Below are 24,304 nucleotides of genomic sequence, written 5' to 3'. Positions count from 1 at the left end.
AAAAGATATGCAGTTCTTTTTTTATATTAAATAGCATTTGTGTCTCATGTCCTGGTAACTTACTCCTTTCACAAATATATAGATATTCTTCAAAGATGAATAGTTACCTACACCTATAACAACAGAGGCCTACACTGGTACTTATCGTACAGCTAACAGGAATTTCAAATCCTAGGATTTAGCTAACCAGATAATTTATGTAATGAGTATCTAACAAGTTAATGTTTTAAATTTTCTTTTGAATTGGTAGTGTTTCCCAATTTTTTTCATTATGAAACAGGAGCTTGTTGAAGACCTTTGGCTCAGTGTGAATAACTTTACTGAATCGTTGAGAAATAAGCAAATCTACATCAACATCTATATACTCTGCAAACCACTGTGAAGTGCATAGCAGAGGGCACATACCATTGTAGCAGTTATAATGGTTTTGTACTGCTCCATTCATGTATTGAGTGCAGGAAGAATGACTGCCTCAGTGTGTGCTCTCGTTAATCTAATCTTGTCCTCACGATCCCTGCGTGACTGATAAGTAGGAGGTTATAGTAGAATCATCATTTAGAGTTGGTTGTTGAAACTTTGAAAATAAGCTCCTTGGTGAAAATAAGCTCCTTGGAATAGTTTAGCTTCAGGAGTCTGCCAGTTTAGTTTCTACAGCCTCTCTGTGACACACTGTTAGTGATCAGACAAATCTGTGACCATTCATGCTGCCCTTCTCTGTATACATTCAATATTCCCTGCTAGTCCTTTTAGGCACATGTCCCACACACTTGAACAGTATTACAGGATTGGTCACAAGTGTTATTTGTAAAGAATTTCCTGTGTAGACTGGTTACATTTTCCCATTATTCTACCAATATACTGAAGTCTACCTCTGGCTTTACCCATGACTGAGCATATGTGATGAATCCATTTCATATCCCTTTCAAAGCATTACACCCAAGTATTTGTTGGAGTTGACTGAAACCAACTGTGACTCATTAGTATTATAGTCACAGGATACTATGTTCTCTCATTTTGTGATGCTTGAAAGTTTACATTTCTGAACATGTAAAGCAAATTGAGTTGCCAATCTTTGCACCACTTTGAAATTTGTCAAGATCTGACTGAAAATTTATGCAGCTTCCTTCAGACAGTACTTCATTATACTAATTGTGTCATCTGCAAAAAGTCTGTGTTACTATTAGTATTGTCTGCAAGCTCATTAATATAAAACATGAACAGCAAGGGTCCCAACACATTTCCCTGGAGCACATCCAAAGTTACTGATGCATCTGATAATGATTCTCCATACAAGATAATAAGGTGCATCGTCTCTACCAAGAAGCCCTCAATCCAGTCACTAATTTTGTTTGACACCCCATATGATCATAATTTTGAAAATAAGTGTGGAAGTGGTACTGTGTCAAACATTTTTTGTAAATCAAGAAATACTGCATCTGTCCAACTGCCTTGATCTACATCATTTGGTATGTGGGAAAGTCCAAGTTGGATTTTGCACAACTGATGTTTTCACAATCTGTGGGATTGACTTGGAGGAAGTTATTCTGTTCAGGATACCTCATTGTGTTTGAGCTCAGAATATGTTGTAAGGTTCTACAACAAATCAATGTTTAAAGTTGTGGATGGTAGTTGTATAAATCACTACCCTTCTTGTAACCTGTCCTTGTGACCTGTTCTTTCTTCCAACTACTGTGCACCGTTTTTTGTTCATTGGATCTACGATAGGTTATAGTTAGAAGAGGGACTAACTCAGCCACAAATTCGGTATATAACCTAATGGGGATTCTGTCTTTGTTCAGTTTTAATGATTTCAGCTTTTTCTCAAAACTACTGACACTAACACTTTTTCAGTCGTTTTTTCAGGGGTGTGAGGATTAAATGAGAGCAACTCTCTTGGGTTTTCCTTTGTAAAGGAACATTTGAAAACAGAGTTAAGCACTTCAGTTTTTGGGTTGGTACCCTTAATTTCAGTTCCTGTCCTGCTTGCGAGTGAAAGGACACCAACTTCAGTGCCACTAACAGCCTTTACATACAACTATAATTTCTTTCGGTTTTGTTAAGGACTGTTTGACTGTATTCTTCTACAGTAGTCACTGAAGGCTTGCACACATTGCTCTTTTGACAGCCAAATGTGTCTCATTCAGGATCTCTCTATCTACAGCCCTATGCTTCTTTTACATCTGTTATGCAGTGTTCACTGTTTGTTTCTAGATGTTTCTTTAGAGTGACCATATACCATGGAAGGTCCCTCCCATTATGAACTGTTCTTCTAGGTACATATCTACCCGGCCCATGTGCTAAAGGTTCCATGTTCCTCATTGAGATATGACACTACTGCTTTTTTATGTATTTTACTTAATGTGTGTGTGTGTGTGTGTGTGTGTGTGTGTGTGTGTGTGTATGTGTGTTTTAAATGATGACACCAGCATTTGACTGCATTGTTGTTATTTAATTACAACCCACTATTATCTACTTATCTTTTTACAAGATGATGATTTTACATCTGGCATTTTATTTCATATTTTTCTTAATTTATAGCCAATTTTAAGCTTGATGTCTTGTTACAATGTTAATGACAAACTCAATCACTTGAAAATAGCGTAAAGGGCCGAAACCTGGGTTGTAATTAAATAAACAACAATACATTCAAATGGTGGTGTGTTCATTTGAAAATTATTGATCTACTGTTGCTCAGCAACATCAAAAACTGTTTAATGTGTATATCTTTCTACTTGTTTTAGTTGTCCTTTGTACTTCAGTAATCATTGTTGCCACAATTGTGTCATGGCCACTGATACCAGTTTCAATGTAGACTTCTTCAAAGAGGTCATATCTATTTGTTGCCATTAGATCTAACATATTTCCATCATAAATGGGGTTCCGAACTATTTGTTGTTGGAGGTTTTCAGAGAAAATAGGATATCTTGTCATGCCTACGATTAACAAAACTGTAATTTTCCCAGTTGATTGTTGGATGGTTAAAGTCTCCACCAATGATATAGTATGGGGTTCTGTAACATTTTTGGTTACATCAAGAGGTGAGTCTGGAGGGCGATAGAAGGATCCATTACCACGTCTTGCCCAATCAATCTTGCATGCAGCTTTAATTTCTATCTCGATGGATCTGAGTTTCTTGTCTACTGTGGCAAGTACACCACTTCTAGTTCCCAGTAGCCTATCCTTTCAATAACAACTTAAATTTTCCCCATAAATCTCACTCCTATCAATTTCAGGTTTCAACCAGCATTTTAGTATTGTGTGAGATTCACTGCTTTTCAGGAGTACTTTAAACTCTGTCATCTTGTCGTCAATGCTTTGGCAGTGGTTTTAATACTCTCACTTGTGTGGGACATTCTTTTGGACCTTATACTTCTGGGTCTCCTACGGCTGTCATCATATGGACTGGTTATCCGCCCCTGGTAGCTGAGTGGTCAGCGCGACAGAATGTCAATCCAGCGGGCCCGGGTTCGATTCCCAGTTGGGTCAGAGATTTTCTCCGCTCAGGGACTTGGTGTTGTGTTGCCCTAATCATCATCATTTCATCCCCATCGACGCGCGAGTCACCGCACTGGCATCAAATCGAAAGACTTGCACCAGGCGAACGGTCTACCCGACGGGAGGCCCTCGTCACACAACATTATTAGTATTATGGACTGGGTGGAGAGTTGCCTAATGTAAAAAGCTCTGTGTGCACTTCTCACACAGTCAGCTACCTAAATAGCAGTATCTGATGTTTAGTGCACATCTAACCTATTTATGGGGACCCTACAGTTCTGAACCCTATGTCACAATTCAGGAAGTTACAACCAAGCTTGTCACAGAACTCTCAAATTCTGTGGTTCAGCCCTTCCACTCACCTCAGAACCAGAGGCCATGATCAGTTCTGGTGACAAAGCCACAGGTTGTGAGCTTCATTGAAACTCTGTATGCAAGGCTGGCTTTCTCAACCTTCTCTGACAGTCACTGGAATGATCCAAGAATGATCTCAGGACCCAGATAATGGGCATCATTTGTTCCAGTGTGCACCATAATCTGTAGGTGGTTGCACCCTGTTCCCTCAGTTGCTGCCAGAATAGCCTCTTCAATGTGTTTAATGAGGCCCCCAGGCATACGTAATGAGAACACCTTGTGTTTGTTCCTGCCCTTGCTGTCATTTCACTAATAGATACCATTATTTGTCATATGTTTGAACTACCGATGATTAATAGACACCTCCCCTTTTGTGTTTGCCTCTTCTTGACATGGGACAAATCAAGTTTCCCAAAACAGCTGAAGTGAGTCCTATTGGCTCAGATTCAGTGAAAGATATCACCATGAACATGTTGGTTATGGTGATCAGTATTACAACATGGGTCCTTGCTTGTCTCTGTCTACCCTGTACAGGTCACCCAAATCTATCATTGACACACCACTTGCATTCAAGTGGAAGAGTAATGGCAGATCCTCTACTTCCTGTAAAGGAGACAGGATCCACAGGAGTGGATAGTACTTGAGGTATTTGTGGTACCACAGGTACATGACTCTTGTGAGCTCATTCAGCACACTGATTCTCAGCAGCTGCCAATTGTTTGGCAATAGTCAGGATGATTACCAGCTGCTTATGAATGTCAGTTAACTCATTCCTTGTTTGGGACTAACATTCACAGTGGGGTTACATTGTGGTTGGTGCAATGTTTTACAGAGTAGTTTAACAAATGCTTTAAACTAAAATACTATGCTACATTAATTTCTTTTACATCTTGTATTGCAGATATGCCAGTTGCTGTTCAGCTGCATTGGTTTTTATCATATTCTAGGAACTTCCGACACTATCTACTAGGTCATTTATATATGTTGTGAAAAGCAGTGGTCCCATAACACTCCCCTGTGGCACGCCAGAGGTTACTTTAACATCTGTAGACGTCTCTCCATTGAGAACAACATGCTGTGTTCAGTGCGCTAAAAACTCTTCAATTCAGCCACACAGCTGGTCTGATATTCCGTAGGCTCTTACTTTGTTTATCAGGCGACAGTGTGGAACTGTATTGAACGCCTTCCGGAAGTCAAGGAAAATGGCATCTACCTGGGAGCCTGTATCTAATATTTTCTGGGTCTCATGAATAAATAAAGCGAGTTGGGTCTCACATGATCACTGTTTCTGGAATCCGTGTTGATTCCTAAAGAGTAGATTCTGGGTTTCCATAAATGACATGATACGTCAGCAAAAAACATCTTCTCAAATTCTACAACAGATCGATGTCAGAGATATAGGCCTATAGTTTCGCGCATCTGCTCGATGACCCTTCTTGAAAACTGGAACTAACTGTGCTCTACTCCAATCATTTGGAACCTTCCGTTCCTCTAGAGACTTGGGGTACACGGCTGTTAGAAGGGGGGCAAGTTCTTTCGCGTACTCTGTTTAGAATCGAATTGGCATCACGTCAGGTCCAGTGGACTTTCCTCTGTTGAGTGATTTCAGTTGCTTTTCTATTTCTTGGACACTTATTTTGATGTCAGCCATTTTTTCGTTTGTGCAAGGATTTAGAGAAGGAACTGCAGTGTGGTCTTCCTCTGCGAAACAGCTTTGGAAAAAGGTGTTTAGTATTTCAGCTTTACACGTGTCATCCTCTGTTTCAATGCCATTATCATCCCAGAGTGTCTGGTTATGCTGTTTCGATCCACTTACTGATTTAACATAAGACCAGAACTTCCTAGGATTTTCTGTCAAGTTGGTACATAGAATTTTACTTTTGAATTCACTGAACGCTTCACACATAGCCCTCCTTACGCTGACTTTGACATTGTTTAACTTCTGTTTATCTGAGAGGTTTTAGCTGTGTTTAAATTTGCAGCGAAGCTCTCTTTCCTTTCGCAGTAGTTTCCTGACTTTGTTGTTGAACCACGGTGGGTTTTTCCCATCCCTCACAGTTTTACTCGGCATGTACCTGTCTAAAGCGCATTTTATGATTGCCTTGAACTTTTTCCATAAACACTCAACATTGTCAGTGTCGGAACAGAAATTTTCATTTTGATCTGTTAGGTAGTCTAAAATCTGCCTCCTGTTACTCTTGCTAAACATATAAACCTTCATCCCTTTTTTTATATTCCTATTTACTTCCATATTCAGGGATGCTGCAATGGCCTTATGATCACTAATTCCCTGTTCTGTGCTTACAGAGTTTAAAAGTTCGGGTCTGTTTGTTATCAGTAGGTCCAAGATGTTATCTCCACGAGTTGGTTCTCTGTTTAATTGCTCGAGGTAATTTTCGGATAGTGCATTCAGTATAATGTCACTCGATGCTCTGTCCCTACCACCCATCCTGAATATCTGAGTGTCGCAGTCTATATCTGGTAAATTGAAATCTCCACCTAAGTCTGTAACACGCTGAGGAAATTTATGTGAAGTGTATTCCAGATTTTCTCTCAGTTGTTCTGCGACTAATGCTGCTGAGTCGGGAGGTCGGTAAGAGGGGCCAATTATTAACCTAGCTCAGTTGTTGAGTATAACCTCCACCCATAATAATTCACAGGAACTATCCACTTCTATTTCACTACAGGATAAACTACTACTAACAGTCACAAACACGCCACCACCGACTGCATGCAATCTATCCTTTCTAAACATCATTTGTGCCTTTGTAAAAATTTTAGTAGAATTTATCTCTGGCTTCAGCCAGCTTTCTGTACCTATAACGACCAATGCAGCTTCAACAGTTTACAATTACAATACCGATTGCTGCTTGGTCCCCGCATGTCCTGACTTTGCCCCACACCCTTTGAGGCTGTTGCCCTTCCTGTACTTGCCCGAGGCCATCTAACCTAAAAAACTGCACAGTCCACGCCACACGACCCCTGCTACCCGTGTAGCCACCTGCTGTGTGTAGTGGACTCCTGACCTATCCAGCGAAACCCGAAACCCCACCACCCTATGGCGCAAGTCGAGGAATCTGCAGCCAAACTTGATGATAGGTCAAAACTATGTGCTGGACTGTGACTCGAACTCGCTACCTTTGCCTTTTGCAAGAAAGTGTTCACCGACTGAGTGGCCAAACACAACTCGTGACGTCACAAAAGTTCTCCTGTGAAACTTGCAAGAATAGCACTCCGGGAAGGAAGGATATTGTGGAGACTTGGCCGCAAAAGATAAAGGTCCCAAGTTCGAGTCTTGATCAGGCATACAGTTTTAATCTGCCAGGAAGTTTCATATCAGTGCACACTCCTCTACAGAGTGAAAATTTCTCTCTGGAAACATCCCCCAGGCTGTGACTAAGCCATGTCTGTGGAATATTCTTTCTTCCAGGAGTGCTAGTCTTGTAAGTTTCACAGGAGAGCGTCTGTGAAGTGTGAACATAAGAGATGAGGTGCTGATGGAAGTAAAGCTGTGAGGATAGGTCATGAGTCACTCTTGGAAAACTCAGTTGGTGCCCATGAATAGCAAATGCTCAGAGTTCAAGTGTCAGTCCAGCACGCAGTTTTAATCTGCCAGGAAGTTTCGCATCAGCGCACGCTCTGCTGCAGAGTGGAAATTTCATTCTGGAAACATCCCTTAGGATGTGACTAAGCCATGTCTCCACAATTTCTTTTCTTTCAGAAGTGCTAGTCTTGCACATTTTGCAGGAGAGCTTGTGTGAGATTTGGAAAATAGGAGACGAGGTACTGGTGGAAGTAAAGCTGTGAGTTGTGCTTTCATAGCTCACTCATGAGGACTTGCACACAAAAGGGAGTTCAAGTCTCAGTCTGACACACAGTTATAATCTGCCAGGAAGTTTCATATAGTGCACCTCCGTCTGCAAAGTGAAAATCTCATTCTGGATAATAATAATACATTGTTTAGTTACAATAAAATATATAAAATATTTTAATATCCTAGTAATTTGTTTGTATGAGTGCTTAGCTCAGCACTTTAACATAACTCACAAAAAATGCAATTTAGAGAAAGACAGCATTTGAAAAGGATTTGCCCAAAAATTGAGAAGTATGTGTGTCATGCGATTGATTTAAGAACTATAATAGCAGCAAAACCTTTACTAATTTGATAATGTAATAATTTACACAATATGAAATCAAAGTGTGCAGTCAGTGTTATTAGTATTTCACGTAGCGCTATGATTGTGAACACAAGTTTGCAGACTATGGCTATGTGAGCATGTAAATGAGTGAAATGGGGTTTCTGTCACTACTTCCTGCCTTTGTTCACTAAGTCAGTAAGTTTATTTTATTCCTTAGTTGTGAGTCTTTTCCTTTCTGTCTTTACTGACTCAATTTCCTGTTGTTTACTGGTTCTATATGTAGACTCACAGACAGTGTCAGATTTGCTGGTGACAGCAGTTATGAACATTGTGTGAGTGTATACCTTTTTGTAGCTGGAATCGTGTCAGCAGCCGAACCCATTCACATGGGCAGAGTGTCATACAAGCAACTGAAAATCATAGTATGTTAAACATAGCTTGAAATTTCTAGAATTTTATGCAATTTTTGTGATTCTTTATTCTACTTTTTTAATATAAAGTTAGCCAAAAAAATTTTAAATTAACACATATAAACACACAAATTCATTAACCGAATTCCTGAACTCTTTTAAGGAGGGGGAATCATGACTCCTCCCCCTTGGATCTTGGCTTGTGTCTAATTTGTGTGTGGCAGGTAGGCCAACATATCTGTACATTACCTGTTAGATGTTTATGGATCAATGCATTCATCACAAGTATAGTTACAGATGCCAAAGTCAAGTCATAATATCAGTGATACAGATGATAATTCTTCTTTCCCAGCTAACCTTGTGCCAGATTTGTAACAACTGGACATATATGACATTTTTCACTCGGCAGTAAGCCCTTTCTTAACCCTCAGAGCTTAGCACTATTGAACAAAGGAATTAAATCAAAGGAATCTTCAGGAAATACATAAATTGCCTCCTTGATTTAGATTTATGACATACAGATTGTCTTGTAGCTTCAAAAAATATATATTGTATGATGATGCTTTATTTACATTTGCATCAAATTTTAATTGTTTACTTACATCCCTATGAGTCATATGTGGGTCAGTTACTGCATTCTCAGTGATTCAGTTCATGATGTTGCTTCCTTGTTACCCATCTGTGGATGCTCACACACCGATTTCCTTTGGTTATACCATAAGGGAGACCATTGTTTTCTATTATGACTTACACATATTCCTGCAAACTCAATTTTACATTAAAGCACTGTGAAACACATGTCAGAGAGTCTTTCTTGTTGTGCCAAATGTTAGGATTTCTTCCCATTCTGTAACTGCATAAATGTATCTGTGAAAATGGTAACTGGTCTAATCTTGTCTTTGTGGTCTCTTCACGAGTGGTATATAGGAGGCAGTAGTTTGTTTCTGGATTCCTCATAAACTGATTCTTCAAATTTTGTAAGTTGAGTTTCAGAACATAGTAAGCTTCTATCTTCGAGCATGTGCCAGTTTTGGGTTTTTCAGCATTTCTGTGACACTGCCATGGGTCAGACAAACTTGTCACCATTTGTGCTGTTCTTCTTTTATACATTCAATATTTGACATATTTGGTATGGATCCCACACAATTGAGCAATATTCCAGGATGGCTTCCACGAGTGTCTGGTAAGGAAACTCCTTTGTAAGACTACATTTTCCCAGTATCCTACTAATGAACTAAAGTATATCAGCTGCCTTATCAATGACTGACCCTGCGTGATCATTTAAAACAAGTGATCATTTATTGATATTAAAAAGAAAAAAAAATTAAGGCTAACCAGCACATGCAAGGACACCATTACATATGCATATGCATAAGCAGGTCCTGTGGTTTTGAGGGGATGAATTCATCTACAGAATAAATGCAACTAGTCCTGATTCTTGATGAAATGATGTTGAGAAAATTATATGCACAGTTCTGAACAAAATAAAGAATTTATATCTTGCACTTGTGAGTACTTTTATTTGCAAAATACCATGACACCGTAAGTTAAAATTGTTTATGAATATGGAAGTGAATGAAGCACTCATTACAGCACAGCAAGGTGTAAATATTAGTATGAGATTGACTGTTGATATTGATCACCTCCTGCCATCTGGTTGTTTTTTCTAACTTGGTTCAGAAATGTGATAATATCGTTAGGAGAGATCAGGATTTAAAATGGTTGTTCGAGACTGTCCCACTCGAAAGTTGGAGTGGCAGTTATTGACTAGGAAAAATATATACAGCCATTATCCTGGGGTGTAATTCTAAGACAGGTTTCCAGAACAATCCAACAGCAGTAATCCAAATATATTGACAAACACTATTAACATGATGTTTTCAACCATTGAAGATGACATGCCTTCTTATGTGTCTGTGACCTGACTGTTTCCATTCCTTAATCAACAACTGTTGAAATGGGTTGTCGTGGTGGCACCATTTTTCATCCTCAATAATACTGTATTACATGAAACCCTTTTGTCCATTTGGTATTGACAGACCATGTTCCAAAAGAATTAGACATTACATCCACGAATCTGCTACACACCCACTTGCTTTCATGAGTGCTTGTAGTATAATACATCTAACTTTGTGCATATAGAAGCATTTTTTTTATATTTTTTCATCACTATGATCTGTTGTTTTCTTGCAGGTATGCAGATGTTCTTCAAGGAAGCTTTCTTGAAGCTTATCGCAACCTGACATACAAACATGTGATGGGACTGCAGTGGGCTGTACATCACTGTCCACAAGCACGATTTGTTATCAAAATGGATGATGATATTGTAGTGAATATGTACAAACTTTCTGAAATAATTTCATATATTTCTGAATCTCAGAGAAAGGATCTCCTTATGGGTTATGTACTTAAGGGGATGGTTCCAGTTCGAGAACCTGCTAACAAATGGTATGTGACCCATGAGGAATTTGATGGTAATATGTATCCCCAGTTTCTATCAGGATGGATGTACATAACCACACCTCCAGTGATAAATAAACTGCTTTCTGCAGCTCAGAAGGAAAAATTCTTCTGGATAGATGATACTTTTGTCACAGGTATTCTTGCCCAACAAGCAGGTGTTGAAGGCTATAGAAATATAAGCAACATGTTTACAACAGATCCTGGTTATCTGGAGTGCTGTCTCAGACACTCAGATGTGTACTGTGATTTTATGGTTGGTCCAAGTGGAGGTGATTACAGTTTACAAATTAGATTAGCTATGCATGCTAAAAGATGTCGAGATATGGGATCTTGCAAGAACAGAAGCCCTCAAAATGCACTGAGAAGGACCTGTGTAAATAAGGGCAGGCAGCAGCTACCTCTTTCTGGTGGACAAGGCTATGTTGCTGAAGTAAAAATAGGTTGATTTTTTTCAGTGGAGGTGTAGGTTCACTGATGGATTTTCAATTAACTGATACAAACAGATCTATTTTACTGAGTTTCTGGCTTGATGCTATTATAGTGTGTGTATTTTAATAATGGATATAAGATTTCTGTATATGCATACTAATATTTTGTCATGAAATATATTTTATACAATTTTACATAACATAATCAATGATTCCCATTCATGTACCTTTACTTGCAAAGGAAAAAAAATGCACATATAGAGAGAAAACATACATCTAGATTAAAAAATTGTAGTTAACTGATGGCAGCAGACTGACAAAGACGGACAATGTCTGGACATACTGATAGATGCGCCACGTGAAAATACATTTTATTCAATACAAGATACAATGGTTAATTATATAACCCAATTGTAAGCTGCAAGTGACGTAATATATATTTATTCAGAGTGCAAAGACAGCACCAGTAAGCAAATAATCTACACTGCACATATAATATAACCGACAATTTGCTGTCCATATCCTTCTGCCACTCCCTCCCAAGTCCCCTTAAATGTAATAAAGGGTGTGACAGTGGAAAGTTGTGCATCTGGTGTGCACATGGAATCATATATAAATAAAATGTTGGTGTTAATCACCGACACAGATCTGGTGAATGTCACAGCTGGTGCAGATGCTGGCTTCAGGCTGTCAATGTATTTAGCGATGGAAATGCCATCGGTGATAATATATAACGTTCTGTCATGGCATGCCAGTAATATATAGAGACCATTCTACGATGCTTAAAGAGGATTTAAAATGGCATCGTGTTTGATGATTCCAGGACTGTAAGTTACAGAAAATTAATAGTCGCCAAATGGAATGTTCTTTTAAAACAGCCAGGTGGAGCTTTTATATCTCTAAGCATAGATTAACATACAGCTGATGCTTTAATAATATTGTTTGACATGTCAGTGAAGAATTTTCCAGAGAGTTAAAGTGTTTTTTTGACATTGGTAAAGGTCCATTGACCTCAATACGTACGTGTTCAAATTGTTGACTCAGTGGGGTGAATGTTCTGAGCACAGCTGTAACATGCTAACTGTTAGTTATGTTGTTGTGCTGGCAAGCATTACACTGGCAGATTAATGTCTTGAAATCCTTCTCAATATTTGGCCAGATGAACACCGTTTTCATTCCAGTTTAGTTAAAATTATTTATTGGTTGACACTTCACACATTGGAGGTGTCTCCTCCAATCAGAGTGCTCATTGTCACACCTGAACTGTTCAGCATTGCCAAACTGTCACAGCAAATGGCTAGTCCACTTCCATTGTTTGGCTAGTGTAGTATATGAACCATTGTTACATGTATGTTTTTTTTTTCATCATTATTGTAAACAAAGCAGTAAAGCTACATATGCAGTCAAGTGCATTAAAACTGAATCATGTAATCTAAGCATTTGCATTGATGAAGCAAATGAAAAGCACAGCACAAAGTACAAACAAAAGAGGAAGCAAAGGGACAGTGACAATTCTGAGTGACAGTCACAGACATGATTCCACAATCATTAGAAGACACTAGCAACAAGGTATTTAGCTTTGTCACATCAGGGGCAGTGTCATCCAAAATACTGAAGATGACGAAATACTCAGGAGTAAGCAGTTTGAAGTCGAATCATTGTATTGTGTTAAGAGTTGGTTAAAATGACATATACAAAAATGAAGTGCAATAGCTGTTACAGCTATGAAAAACTGCATAGAAAACCTAACACACCAAAATGTCTGCAACATCTGCACCTAACACCAAGTTAATGTGTTTATGCAGAAATTTGCAGCACAAGCTTGCAAGTAAAAATTGAGTGCAGGAATTTTGAGAATGTAGCAACTGTGGACATAAACTGTTTGAGACAAAGATTTCGTACCAGTCATGGACTAAATTTTAACCACTTAGGAAACAGTTTCAGGCAATGAAAATAATCTATGTTGTAGGAGGACTGAAAACTATAAGCACTCACAAAGCGGCATGTAAGTAGTTGCTGACTACAAACGGATTAACAAGAAATGAGACAGAAACATTGATGAAAGCAAAGTCATTGTGTATTGATGCTTCTACTATAAATGGCAACAGACAATTAATGTAAACACTATTGAAAGGACACTCTTTGACTGAGAGCTAACAATTAAGTAAGGACAGCAAACAAAATCCACCAGCCAGTGTACAAGTGATTCCTGAAAAAACATCATCATCAGTAGCAGAAACAAGTATGTGGAGAAAAAAAAAAACTCCAGAAAAATCAACAGCATGAGCAGCAGAAAGTACCCAGAGAAAGAGCCTGAAGCCCAGAAGCTACACAGGAAAATCATCACCTGAAACATCAACAGCAAGCACCCACAGAACGTGACTCAGACCAAGAAGAGCTGCAAAGCAGGATGAGGATTGTTTTATGGTACTGCTGCAGAATGAGAACAGATCCAGCCCATATGAAAGTAAAATGGCCTTGTCAGAGGCAACAGATAATGATGATGAGATGATTTTCTGATAGGTAGCAGCATTATTTTTAATATGGACACATTACCTATTTCATATACTGACCACCAGAGGCTCTGTTGTGGCTCATTTCACAGTGAAAAATTATTGTTTAGTTAACTCCTCAAACTTCCATCTATACACATTTCTTCATAGGCTACAGATTGTTGGTAAGTGATTTTTTTTTTTTCAAATTTTGTATCTTTTTACAACTTTATGTACAAAACTACACTGCTGTATGTAAAATGTAGTTTATTAAAGGGTTTTCCAGTAATTAACTACAAGAACACCCCCCCCCCCACCCCCCTCAACCCCCTTGCCATCAGTGATGTGGCTTGTATGCTTCAGCAATACAGACAGTCATACTGTAGGTGTAACCACAACAAAGGGGTATCTGTTGAGAGACCAAACAAACATGTGGTTTGTGAAGAGGTGCAGTAGCCTTTTCAATAGTTGCAGGGGCAAAAGTCTGGATGACTGACTCATCTGGCCTTGTAACATCACCAAAACAACATTGCCATGCTGGAACTGCAAATGGCTGAGAGCAAGGGAAAACTACAGCTGTAGTTTTTCCCTAAGGCATGCAGCTCTACTGTATGGTAAAATGATAATGGTGTCCTCTTGGGTAAAATATTCCAGAGGTAAAATAATCTCTCATTTGGATCTCTGGGCAGAGACTACTCAGGAGGATGTATTCGTCATGTGAAATAAAACTGGCATTCCACTGATCGGAGTGCAGAATGTTAGATTCCTTAATTGGGCAGGTAGGTTAGAAAATTTAAAAAGAGGAATGGATAGGTTAAAGTTACATATAGCGGGAGTTTGAGAAGTTTGGTAGCAGGAGGTGCAGGACTTCTGGTCAGGTGAATGCAGGGCTATAAATACAAAACCAAATAGGGGTAATGCAGGAGTAGGTTTAATAATGAATAAGAAAATAGGAATGCAGGTAAACTACTATGAGCAGCATAGTGAATGCTTGATTGTAGCCAAGATAGACACAAAGCCCACACTCACCACAGTAGTACAAGTTTATATGCTATCTAGCTCCGCAGGTGATGAAGAGGTTCAAAGAATGTATGGTGAAATAAAAGAAATTATTCAGATAGTTACTGGAGAGGTAAATTTAATTGTGATGGATGACCAGAATTTGATGGCAGGAAGAGGAAGAGAAATAAAATAATAGGAGTTTATGGACTTTGGAAAGGAATGAAAGAGGAAACCGTCTGGTAGAATTTTGCACACAGCTTAATTCACTCATCACTAACACTTGGTTTAAGAATCATAAAAGAAAGTTGTATATGTGGAAGAGACCTGGAGATATCGGAAGGTTTCAGACTGTTTATATAATGGTAAGACAGAGGTTTAGAAACAAGGTTTTAAATTGTAAAACATTTCCAGTGGCAGATGTGGATTTATTGGTCATGAACTGTTGATTAAAACTGAAGAAATTGAAAAAGGTACGAAATTACAGAGATCGTACCTGGGTAAATTGAAAGAACCAGATGTTGCTGATAGTTTCAGAAGGAGCATTAGGCAACAGTTAACTATAAAAGGGGAAAGGAATACAGCGGAAGACAAATGGGTAGATTTAAGAGATTGAATAGTGAAGGCAATAGAAGATCAAATGGGTAAAAAGACAAGGCCTAGTAGGAATCCTTGGATAACACGAGAGATACCAAATTTAACTGATGAAAGGAGAAAATATAAAAATGCAGCAAATGAAGGAGGCAAAAGAGAATACAAACGTTTAAAAAATCAGATTGACGGGAAGTGTAAAATGGCTAAGCAGGAATGTCTGGATGACAGATGTAAGGATTTAGAAGCATATTTCATTAGGGGAAAGATAGATACCACCTACAGGAAAAATAAAGAGGCCTTTGGGGAAAAGATACTCCACCATGCAAAGACTGCCCTTTTTTCCCTCTGTTTTTTCATTTTTTAGATTTGGCCTACTCTTATATGCCTTCTATTGCGAGTGTTTTTAGCTTCTTCGCTGTACAGTTTGACCCCTCTGACTGGACCTGCCATAACTTTTGAATCACATGACTGATGACCTCGCCGTTTAGTCCCATAATCCTCCTCAGTCAATCAATCTATCTATCTTTGGGGGAAAGAGGGACAGCTGTATGAATATCAACAGCTCACATGGGAAACCAGTCCTAAGCAAAGAATTGAAAGCTGAAAGGTGGGAGGAGTGTATATAGGGTCTATACAGGGGAGATACACTTGAAGGTAATCTAATAGAAAGGGAAGAGGACGTAGATGTAGATGAGGTGGGAGATATGATACTGCGAGAAGAATTCGACAGTGCTCTGAAAGACCTAAGTTGAAACAAGGCCCTTGGAGTAGATGACACTCCGTCAGAATTACTGGTAGTCTTAGAAGAGGAAGTCACAATGAAACTTTTCCACCTGGTATGAAAGATATATGAGACAGGTGAAATTCCCTCAGACTTAAAGAAGAATGTAATAATTGCAATTCCAAAGATAGAAGTTGTTGATAGGTGTCAAAATTACTGAACTATCGGTTTAATAATGCAAAATACTAACACAAATTCTTTGCAACCTTGGGGAAGATCAGTTTGGACTCCGAAGAAATGTAGGAACGTGGGAGGCAATACTGACTCTCTGACTTTTCTTAGAATATAGGTTACTGAAAGACAAACCGACGTTTACAGAATTTGGGAAAGTTTTTGACAATTTTGACTGGAATACCCCCTGACATTTTGAAGATAGCAGGGGTAAAATACAGGGAAAGAAAAACTATTTACAACTTGTACAGAAACCAGATGAGGGGCATGGAAAGGAAGCAGTGATTGAGAAGGGATTGAGATGGGGTTGTAGCTTATTCCAGATGTTATTCAATCTGTACATTGAGTAAGCAGTAAAGGAAACCAAGGAAAAATTTGGACTTGGAATTAAAGTTCAGGGAAAAGAAACATAAATTTTGAGGTTTGCCAGTGACATCCTGTCAGAGACACCAAAAGACTTGGAAGAGCAGTTGAATGGAATGGACGTTGTCTTGAAAGGAGGATATAAGATTAACATTAACAAAATCAAACCAAGGATATGGAATGTAGTCAAATCAGGTAATGCTGAGGGAATTAGATTATGAATCATGACATTCAAAGTAGTGGATGACTTTTGCTATTTGGGCTGCAAAGTAATTGATGCTGGCCAAAGTAGAAAGGATGTAAAATGTAGACTAGCAATGGTAAGAATAGCACTTCTAAAGAAGAGAAATTTGTTAACATCGAATATACATTTAACTGCTAGGAAGTCTTTTCTGAAAGTATTTGTCTGGAGTGTAGCGTTGTATGGGAGTGAAATGTGGGCAATAAACAGGTTAGACAAAAAGAGAATTAAAACCTTCAAAATGTTGTGCTACAGAAGAATGTTGAAGATTAGATGGATAATCATTTAACTAATGAGGAGGTACTGAAAAGAATTGGGGAGACAAGAATTTGTGGCACAGCTTGACCAAAAGAAGGGATCAGTTGATAGGACACATTCGGAGACGCCAAGGAATCTCCAGTTTAATACTGAAGGGAAGAGTGGGGGGTAAAAATTATAGAGGGGGACTAGGAGATTCAAAGGATGTAGGCTGCAGTGGTTATTTAGAGATGAAGAGGCTTGCACAGGGTAGAGCAACATGGACAGCTACATCAAACTAGTCTTTGGACTGAAGAACACAGCAGCAGCAACAACAAGAAGATGACGGTGCTCTGATCAAGTGCATGGAGCCCACCGACAAAGCCTGAAAATGTCAAGTGCCAGAGGATATTTTGTTCTACAATTGAAAAGACACTGTTGGAAAAATAAAATCTCCATAACTTGTGAAGAAAGGTCTTTTTACAGTCACTTTGAAGCACACCATATAATACTTAAAATTATCCCGAATTTGTCAACATTTATTCAGTGTTTCTATGACAATATTTGTTAGGTATGGTACACTAACATTCCAACATACGTGGTGAAATATTTTTTCACCGTCATTTCCCACAAATATATGAATCATTCACGAGTTGGTTTTTATCCTCGTAAAATTTTTTAAAGTAAACTATATTTCTTCCTTTTTTTTTTGTAACCCTAAGATATTCCTCTAATATGAAACTTCAGTCCTACTTGCCGAGCGAGGTGGTGCAGTGGTTAGCACACTAGACTCGCATTTGGGAGGACGATGGCTCAATTCCGCATTTGCCCATCCTGATTTAGGTTTTACGTAATTTGCCTAGATCACTTCAGGCAAATGCCGGGATGGTTCCTTTGAAAGGGCATGGCCAATTTCCCTCCTCATTCTTCTTTAATCTGAGTTTTTGCTCCATCTCTAATGACCTCATTGTCGATGGGATATTAAAAACTAATCTCCTCCTCCTCCTCCTCTGTCCTACTTGCTTAAAACAGTACAAATGGGTGCTAAATCACTGGAAAAGGGACTTGGGCTGAATTTAGTAAGTGAACAAAGACCCAAGGTAAATTAACTTGACAGCAAATTAGTACATGAAAAAAACTAAGTAATAAGAGTTGTTTCCTTGCAAATATTTTGCAGTTTTGGAAAAACATATCTGATGTGAAAGAAGTTAAAGAAAGTAGGAAAAATAAAATTTTGGACTCGAGTAGTTCTAGTTTATGGGACTTGTACACACATCAAAAAAAGTTTTGCATCACCTCGGTTCCGAGAATTCTGGAACCAGCACAGAAAATTGGAGTAGAGATCAACATAAACATCACTTCTGCCGATTTTATTGCTCTTGAAAACCACAAATTGCGTGTTGTACCACCATACAACAAGACCTTCAGAGGTGGTGGTCCAGACTGCTGTACACACTGGTACCTCTAATACCCTGTAGTACTTCCTCTTGCATTGATGCATGACTGTATTTGTCATGGCATACTATCCACAAGTTCATCAAGGTACTGTTGGTCCAGATTGTCCCACTCCTCAACAGCGATTCAGCATAGATCCCTCAGAGTGGTTGGTGGGTCACGTCGTCCATTTCAATCTATCCCAGGCATGTTCAATAGGGTTCATGTCTGGAGAACATGCTGGCCACTCTAGTCGAGCGACGTCATTATCCTGAAGGAAATCATTCAGAAGATGTGCATGATGGGGGCGCGAATTGTTGTCCATGAAGACTAATACCTCGCCAGTATGCTGCCAATATGTTTGCACTATCAGTCAGAGGATGGCATTCATATATTGTACAGCTGTTACGGTGCCTTCCATGACTACCACTGGCATATGTCGGCCCCACATAATGCCACCCCAAAATATCAGGGAACCTCCACCTCACTGCACATACCGGACAGTGTGTCTAAGGCATTTGGCAAGACCGAGTTGCCTCCAAACACGTCTCCAATGATTATCTGGGTGAAGGCGTATGCAACATTCATCGGTGAAGAGAACATGATGCCAATCCTGAGCGGTCCATTCAACTTGTTGTTGGACCCATCTGTACCGCGCTGCATGCTGTCGTGCTTGCAAAGATGGACCTCACCATGGACGCTGGGAGTGAAGTTGTGCATCACGCAGCCTATTGCGCACAGTTTGAGTCATAACACGACATCCTGTGGCTGCACGGAAAGCATTATTCAACATGGTGGCATTGCTGTCAAAGTTCCTCTGAGCCACAATCTGTAGGTAGCTGTCATCCACTGCAGTAGTAGCCCTTGGACGGCCTGAGCGAGGCGTGTCATTGACAGTCCCTGTCTCTCTGTATCTCCTCCATGTCCAAACAACTTCACTTTGGTTCAGTCCGAGACACCTGGACACTTCCCTTGTTGAGAGCCCTTTCTGGAACAAAGTAACAATGTGAATGTGATTGAACCATGGTATTGACCCTCTAGGCATGGTTGAACTGCAGACAACATGAGCCATGTACCTCCTTTCTGGTAGAATGACTGGAACTGTACTGCTGTCGGAGCCCCTCCGTCTAATAGGCGCTGCTCATGCTTGGTTGTTTACATCTTTGGACGAGTTTAGTGACATCTCTGAACAGTCAAAGGGACTGTGTCTGTGATACAATATCCACAGTCAACATCTTATCTTCAGGAGTTCTGGGAACTGGGGTGCTGCAAAAGTTTTTTTGATAAGGGTATTTATGTGAAGTTAAATAAAACCTTGTCAAATATTTTACTCAAGAAAAGGGAATGAGTTTCACTTTTTGAATCTTGAAATGGACATTGCTAGCTGCAACCTGCTGTTGCCAGATAGCTGCAATCTGCTGTTACCACAAAACAAATGGTATTACTGTGTCTGTTTTTATTTTTGAACTATTGTATTACAGTCGTTGAATGACTGTAAGCAGATGGCTTTTAATTCTGAAACTTCTTGTTGTTTAGAAGAGTGGTGCAGTGTTGATATTGTTTATTTGATCCTTTGATAAAGTTTCACATGTACCTAAATTTGTTGACTATTGTAAAGTCAAGTTCATTTGTTTTATATGATCTGTCAAATGTTTAGTGTTAAGGCAAATTTTTATTTTGTTTTTTTTCCTAAAATTTTCAATGACATTGCCCTTTTAGTAATACATAATGTTATTTATTCATTTTAACATGTTAAACTGTTAAGTAATTTAATTGTACACATGTGAAATGCATTTGAGATATTATTTTTTATTTCTATCATTGTTTTGTATTGTTATAGGCCACCTAACCATGAAAAGGGAAAGAGAAAGTGTAGCATCAAATCAAAATAAGAAGAAATCCAAGGAGGAAGGTATCATAAAAGATGAAGGGGCTATACTAAAGTTCATGGAAGTTTCTTCGGAGATGCTAGAAGTTCCACCAGGGCCATCACGTGTGAGTTCTTCTGAGGCTGGTGCTGCTCAGAACCAAGAAGCAGCTGAAATAGTACAAGTACACAACAGTGATGACTTACTGGGACCTGTAATTGATACTATAATTTTGTCAACTTCATCTGCTTCTGATGGGATTGCTGAAATTATGATACCAGATCAGACTGTAATCTTATCAGCTGCTTCAGACTTTGTCAGAAATGATATTGGAAAATGGGCTGAAAAGACAGATTCAAACATATGATTACTATTAATACATGGATGTCTCAAAGTCTTATCAGCACATTAATACAAAATTCATAGAAGGGCCAACAGTACCACTCACATCTAAATCAGAGTCAGAGACAGGCTGTATCACACTGAAAGTACTGTCAAGGAGGCAGCTAATGCGAGAACGGTTTTGGTGCACATTGACAATGGCAGAAAAGTTTTACATGTTTATGTGGCTTATTTTCCTTCTAAAGCATCATTGTTTTACTTCTGTTGTTGTTTGTTTGAGAATAAAAACACACCAAACACACTGGCCCCTCCCCTCTCCTCACCAAGGGGCTCACCACTCTTTGGTGAGTTCGTGCTTGGCTACCATTGGGCCCCAGCCTTTGCAGCACCTCTTCCCTGTCCAAGCTGCATGTTTGTACTTGTGCTCTTCTTTTTCCCCTTCCATGGGAAACATTTGTGGGATGCTTTTGGGAATGTGTTCTGAAGTTTTAATAGCCTGACATCAGAACAGTCCCCCATCTCTCTTCTTTCTTTCTCTCTTTCTTTCTTTCTCTCTTTCTTTCTTTGTTCTCCACCTACTGCCCTTCCTCTGATCCAGCTTTTGAGGTTTCCTCTGCTGGCCGCTGTGGCCGAGCGGTTCTAGGCACTTCAGTCCGGAACCCCGCTGCTGCTATGGTTGCAGGTTCGAATCCTGCCTTGGGCATGGATGTGTGTGTGATGTCCTTAGGTTAGTTAGCTTTAAGTAGTTCTCGGTATAGGGGAATGATGACCTCAGATGTTAAGTCCCATAGTGCTTAGAGCCATTTGAGGTTTCCTCTCTGTTTTTTCTTCCATCCTGTGTGCTCCTGAACACTGGCCCAGGCGTTTGACACATAACAGGTGACTGGGTAACGCTTAATTCCCAGCCCCGGGTCGACAGATAGGGTTTGCATTTATCCCCTGGTACAGGCCAGGACCAAGGAGGGGTGATTGCCAATTTGCCCCTCTGCCAGGAGTTTGGAAGGTTTGAACAATCACTGATGATGGGTGATCCCCCCCTTTTGAGGGGGCCCCAGTTGGAAGGAGAGCGGAATCGGAGATTCTGCCAATCATGGGGATTTTTTTGCAATGAGCCACTCATCTTCATCTCAGTTTGTAACTACTAAATGTATACAGAATGAAGCTAAATATTCAAAGACTCTCCAAGGTGCACCTAGGTTCCATGTGGTGTCACATACTAAAGGGGGTAAGTCCTCTGCTATGGTTAATCCATCCATTATTCAGAAAAGTGTTGATGCAATTGCAGGCCCTGTGAAATCTTGCTCTTGTTTACATAATGGGACTTTGCTTTTGGAGACCAATAGTGATTTTCAAGCTCAGCAACTGCTTTCAGCTTCTCTCTTCCATGGCTATCCTTTTCGATTTGGGGGAGGGTCATAAAGGCGGAAGGGGAGAACGAAACAAATGAAGGTTTGTCAGCTCGACAGTTGTCAATTACCACCCTTTGAAGACTCAGTGCTAAAGGCATGGTATTCTCGCTGGTTCGACATGCAGATTCCAGGGCAGAAAAAACAGTAGGCGATGCGCACCAGTGAAATGGAGGTTGGCCAGGTGATGGTATCATGCGGTGACACCGTTGAAGAGGATTGCTTTTGTTTGATTTCTTAGAGCCTTTGCTGTTGGCAATGAAGACTCAGATGTTTGTTGGCTGGAGGGATGTAGAAAGTCTTTGCAGGAGTATTTCTTTTGTCCCATCAAATGCTGTACTCTTTGCATGGTGTTATTTACACTCAGCTGCCAAAGATTACTTCTCTGATCAGAACATCACTGCAGTCCATCAGGTAATGAAAAAGGTTGATGTCACCTTAATTCTTACAAGCACTCTTTTACTCATTTTTGATCGAGTAGTGCTTCCATCGAAGTTCAAAGCAGGCTATGAAGTCACCACAGTCTGATGTAATTCCAAACTTGTGTTGCTATCTGTGTCAAAGTTACAACCAAACTTGATTGTCCTGCAAAAACATTGCCAAATGTGTTTCTTGACAGTTCATCATTTCCTGACCGAATGCTCTATTTTTAGCCACTTACATTCTCATATATGTTTTCCATGTGAGTTGTTGACTGTTTTAGTGAATGACACAAGGGCTGTCGACCACGTTTTACTTTTTATTCATCTTAGCAATATGGTGAAGGGACCTCCTCTGTCTCTACAGCGTATTTTGCTGTCCATGTTCTCAGCTCACTTTCCTTCCACCAATTGGGCTTAATGTGTAGTTGCTTTTAAGTTCCTTTACTTCTTGATGTTCTAAGGATGGGTTTAATACATGGTGGAAACTGAACCCAAAAGTCACCAAAACTTTTACAGATGGAAGGGGTTGAAACAAAAACTTCAAAAAGGTCAGACTATTGGCAAAAAAGAACAGGAAGTCATGGAAAAAAGAATAATAAATATCATGAAATTCTTACCAGACTGTTTGATATGGCAACATTCCTGGCAAGACAAAATTTAATGTTATGTGGTCATAGGGAAAATGATACCAGAGTCAAAAGAGGTAACTTTTTAAAACTAATGCATCTGTTGTCAAATTACAGTCCTGTTCTTGAAGAACATTTAGTAAAATTAAATATGGGCCAAAAATTCACTTAGACCCTCTTGTATACCACCAGAGGTTCGAAATGAGTTTAATGAAATTTTAGGAAATGAATTTCACCAAGAAATTATAGGTTGAGTTCTCAAGGCCAAGTATTATTTGGTGATATTTGACCATACCCCAGGTATTTGCCACAAAGATCAAACAAACCAAGTATTATGATACTTGATCACTGAGGACTGGGAAATACGAGTAGTGAATCTTTCATAGATTTCATAGAAACGAAAAACAAACAGTCGTATGTATTAGTGAGATGATATTAAGTATTGGTAATGGCTGGACCTTATGAATTGTAAAGGGTAAGCTTATGACAATGCTGCTGCAATGATTGGAGGACAGACAGGTGCACAGCAAACTACTCATTGAACCTTGCATGCAACGTTGGTGAAGCTGAATGGGTCATTCCATGTCAAGTCACCCAGGCCTTGACACCAACCATGTCAGATTTTGATGAAACTTCGTACAATTACTTCTTTTATCATCCTGAAAGCACTTGTAAAATGTTTTTGCTCTATCTCTTATAGTTTTTTTATATAAATTTTTAAAGTTTGATTTGGCATTGTTTCAGCAGTCGGAAATAGTAACTTAAACGTGTCCTCACAACTAAAAAAATTTGTATATTAAAGAATACTCAAGATATCAGTATGAAATTTTGGAATAAGTTTGTGTATTATATTTAAATGTAAAAAAAATTACCATAAGGATATATTAAAATCTTCCAAATGAAAAAAAATTTACAAGTTTTTTTTTTTTTTTTTTTTTTTAAGCTAACAGATGTTTAGTTTTAAAAAATTGCGCAATATCTAGAGTCTCATACCTGATAGAAAGCTCAAATTTGTTTTAAAATACTCTTAATTGTATAG

At 39.1% G+C, this 24,304-nt stretch overlaps 1 protein-coding gene across 4 annotated transcripts in view; it reads left to right on the top strand.

Annotated features, from left to right (window-relative positions):
• LOC126457756 (beta-1,3-galactosyltransferase 5-like) overlaps positions 1–21,355 on the top strand; it is a 63,259-nt gene extending 41,904 nt beyond the window's left edge. Inside the window, exons 2-3 of one of the 4 annotated variants that reach the window (XM_050094314.1) lie at positions 10,592–10,846; positions 20,442–21,352. In XM_050094314.1, coding sequence (XP_049950271.1) covers positions 10,592–10,846; positions 20,442–20,493 — 307 coding nt within the window. In that variant the 3' untranslated portion in view covers positions 20,494–21,352. Of the gene's footprint in view, positions 1–10,591; positions 11,479–20,441 lie in introns of those variants that run through there. The other 3 variants (XM_050094316.1, XM_050094315.1, XM_050094313.1) reach the window with 3 other exon arrangements.
• The last annotated feature ends 2,949 nt before the right edge of the window (positions 21,356–24,304 follow it).

Source organism: Schistocerca serialis, chromosome 2 (genome assembly GCF_023864345.2).
Source record: "Schistocerca serialis cubense isolate TAMUIC-IGC-003099 chromosome 2, iqSchSeri2.2, whole genome shotgun sequence".
In the NCBI taxonomy this organism is placed as follows: domain Eukaryota; kingdom Metazoa; phylum Arthropoda; class Insecta; order Orthoptera; family Acrididae; genus Schistocerca; species Schistocerca serialis.
The sequence above is the reverse complement of the archived record's forward strand: the minus strand, read 5'-3'. Positions and strand labels throughout refer to the sequence as shown.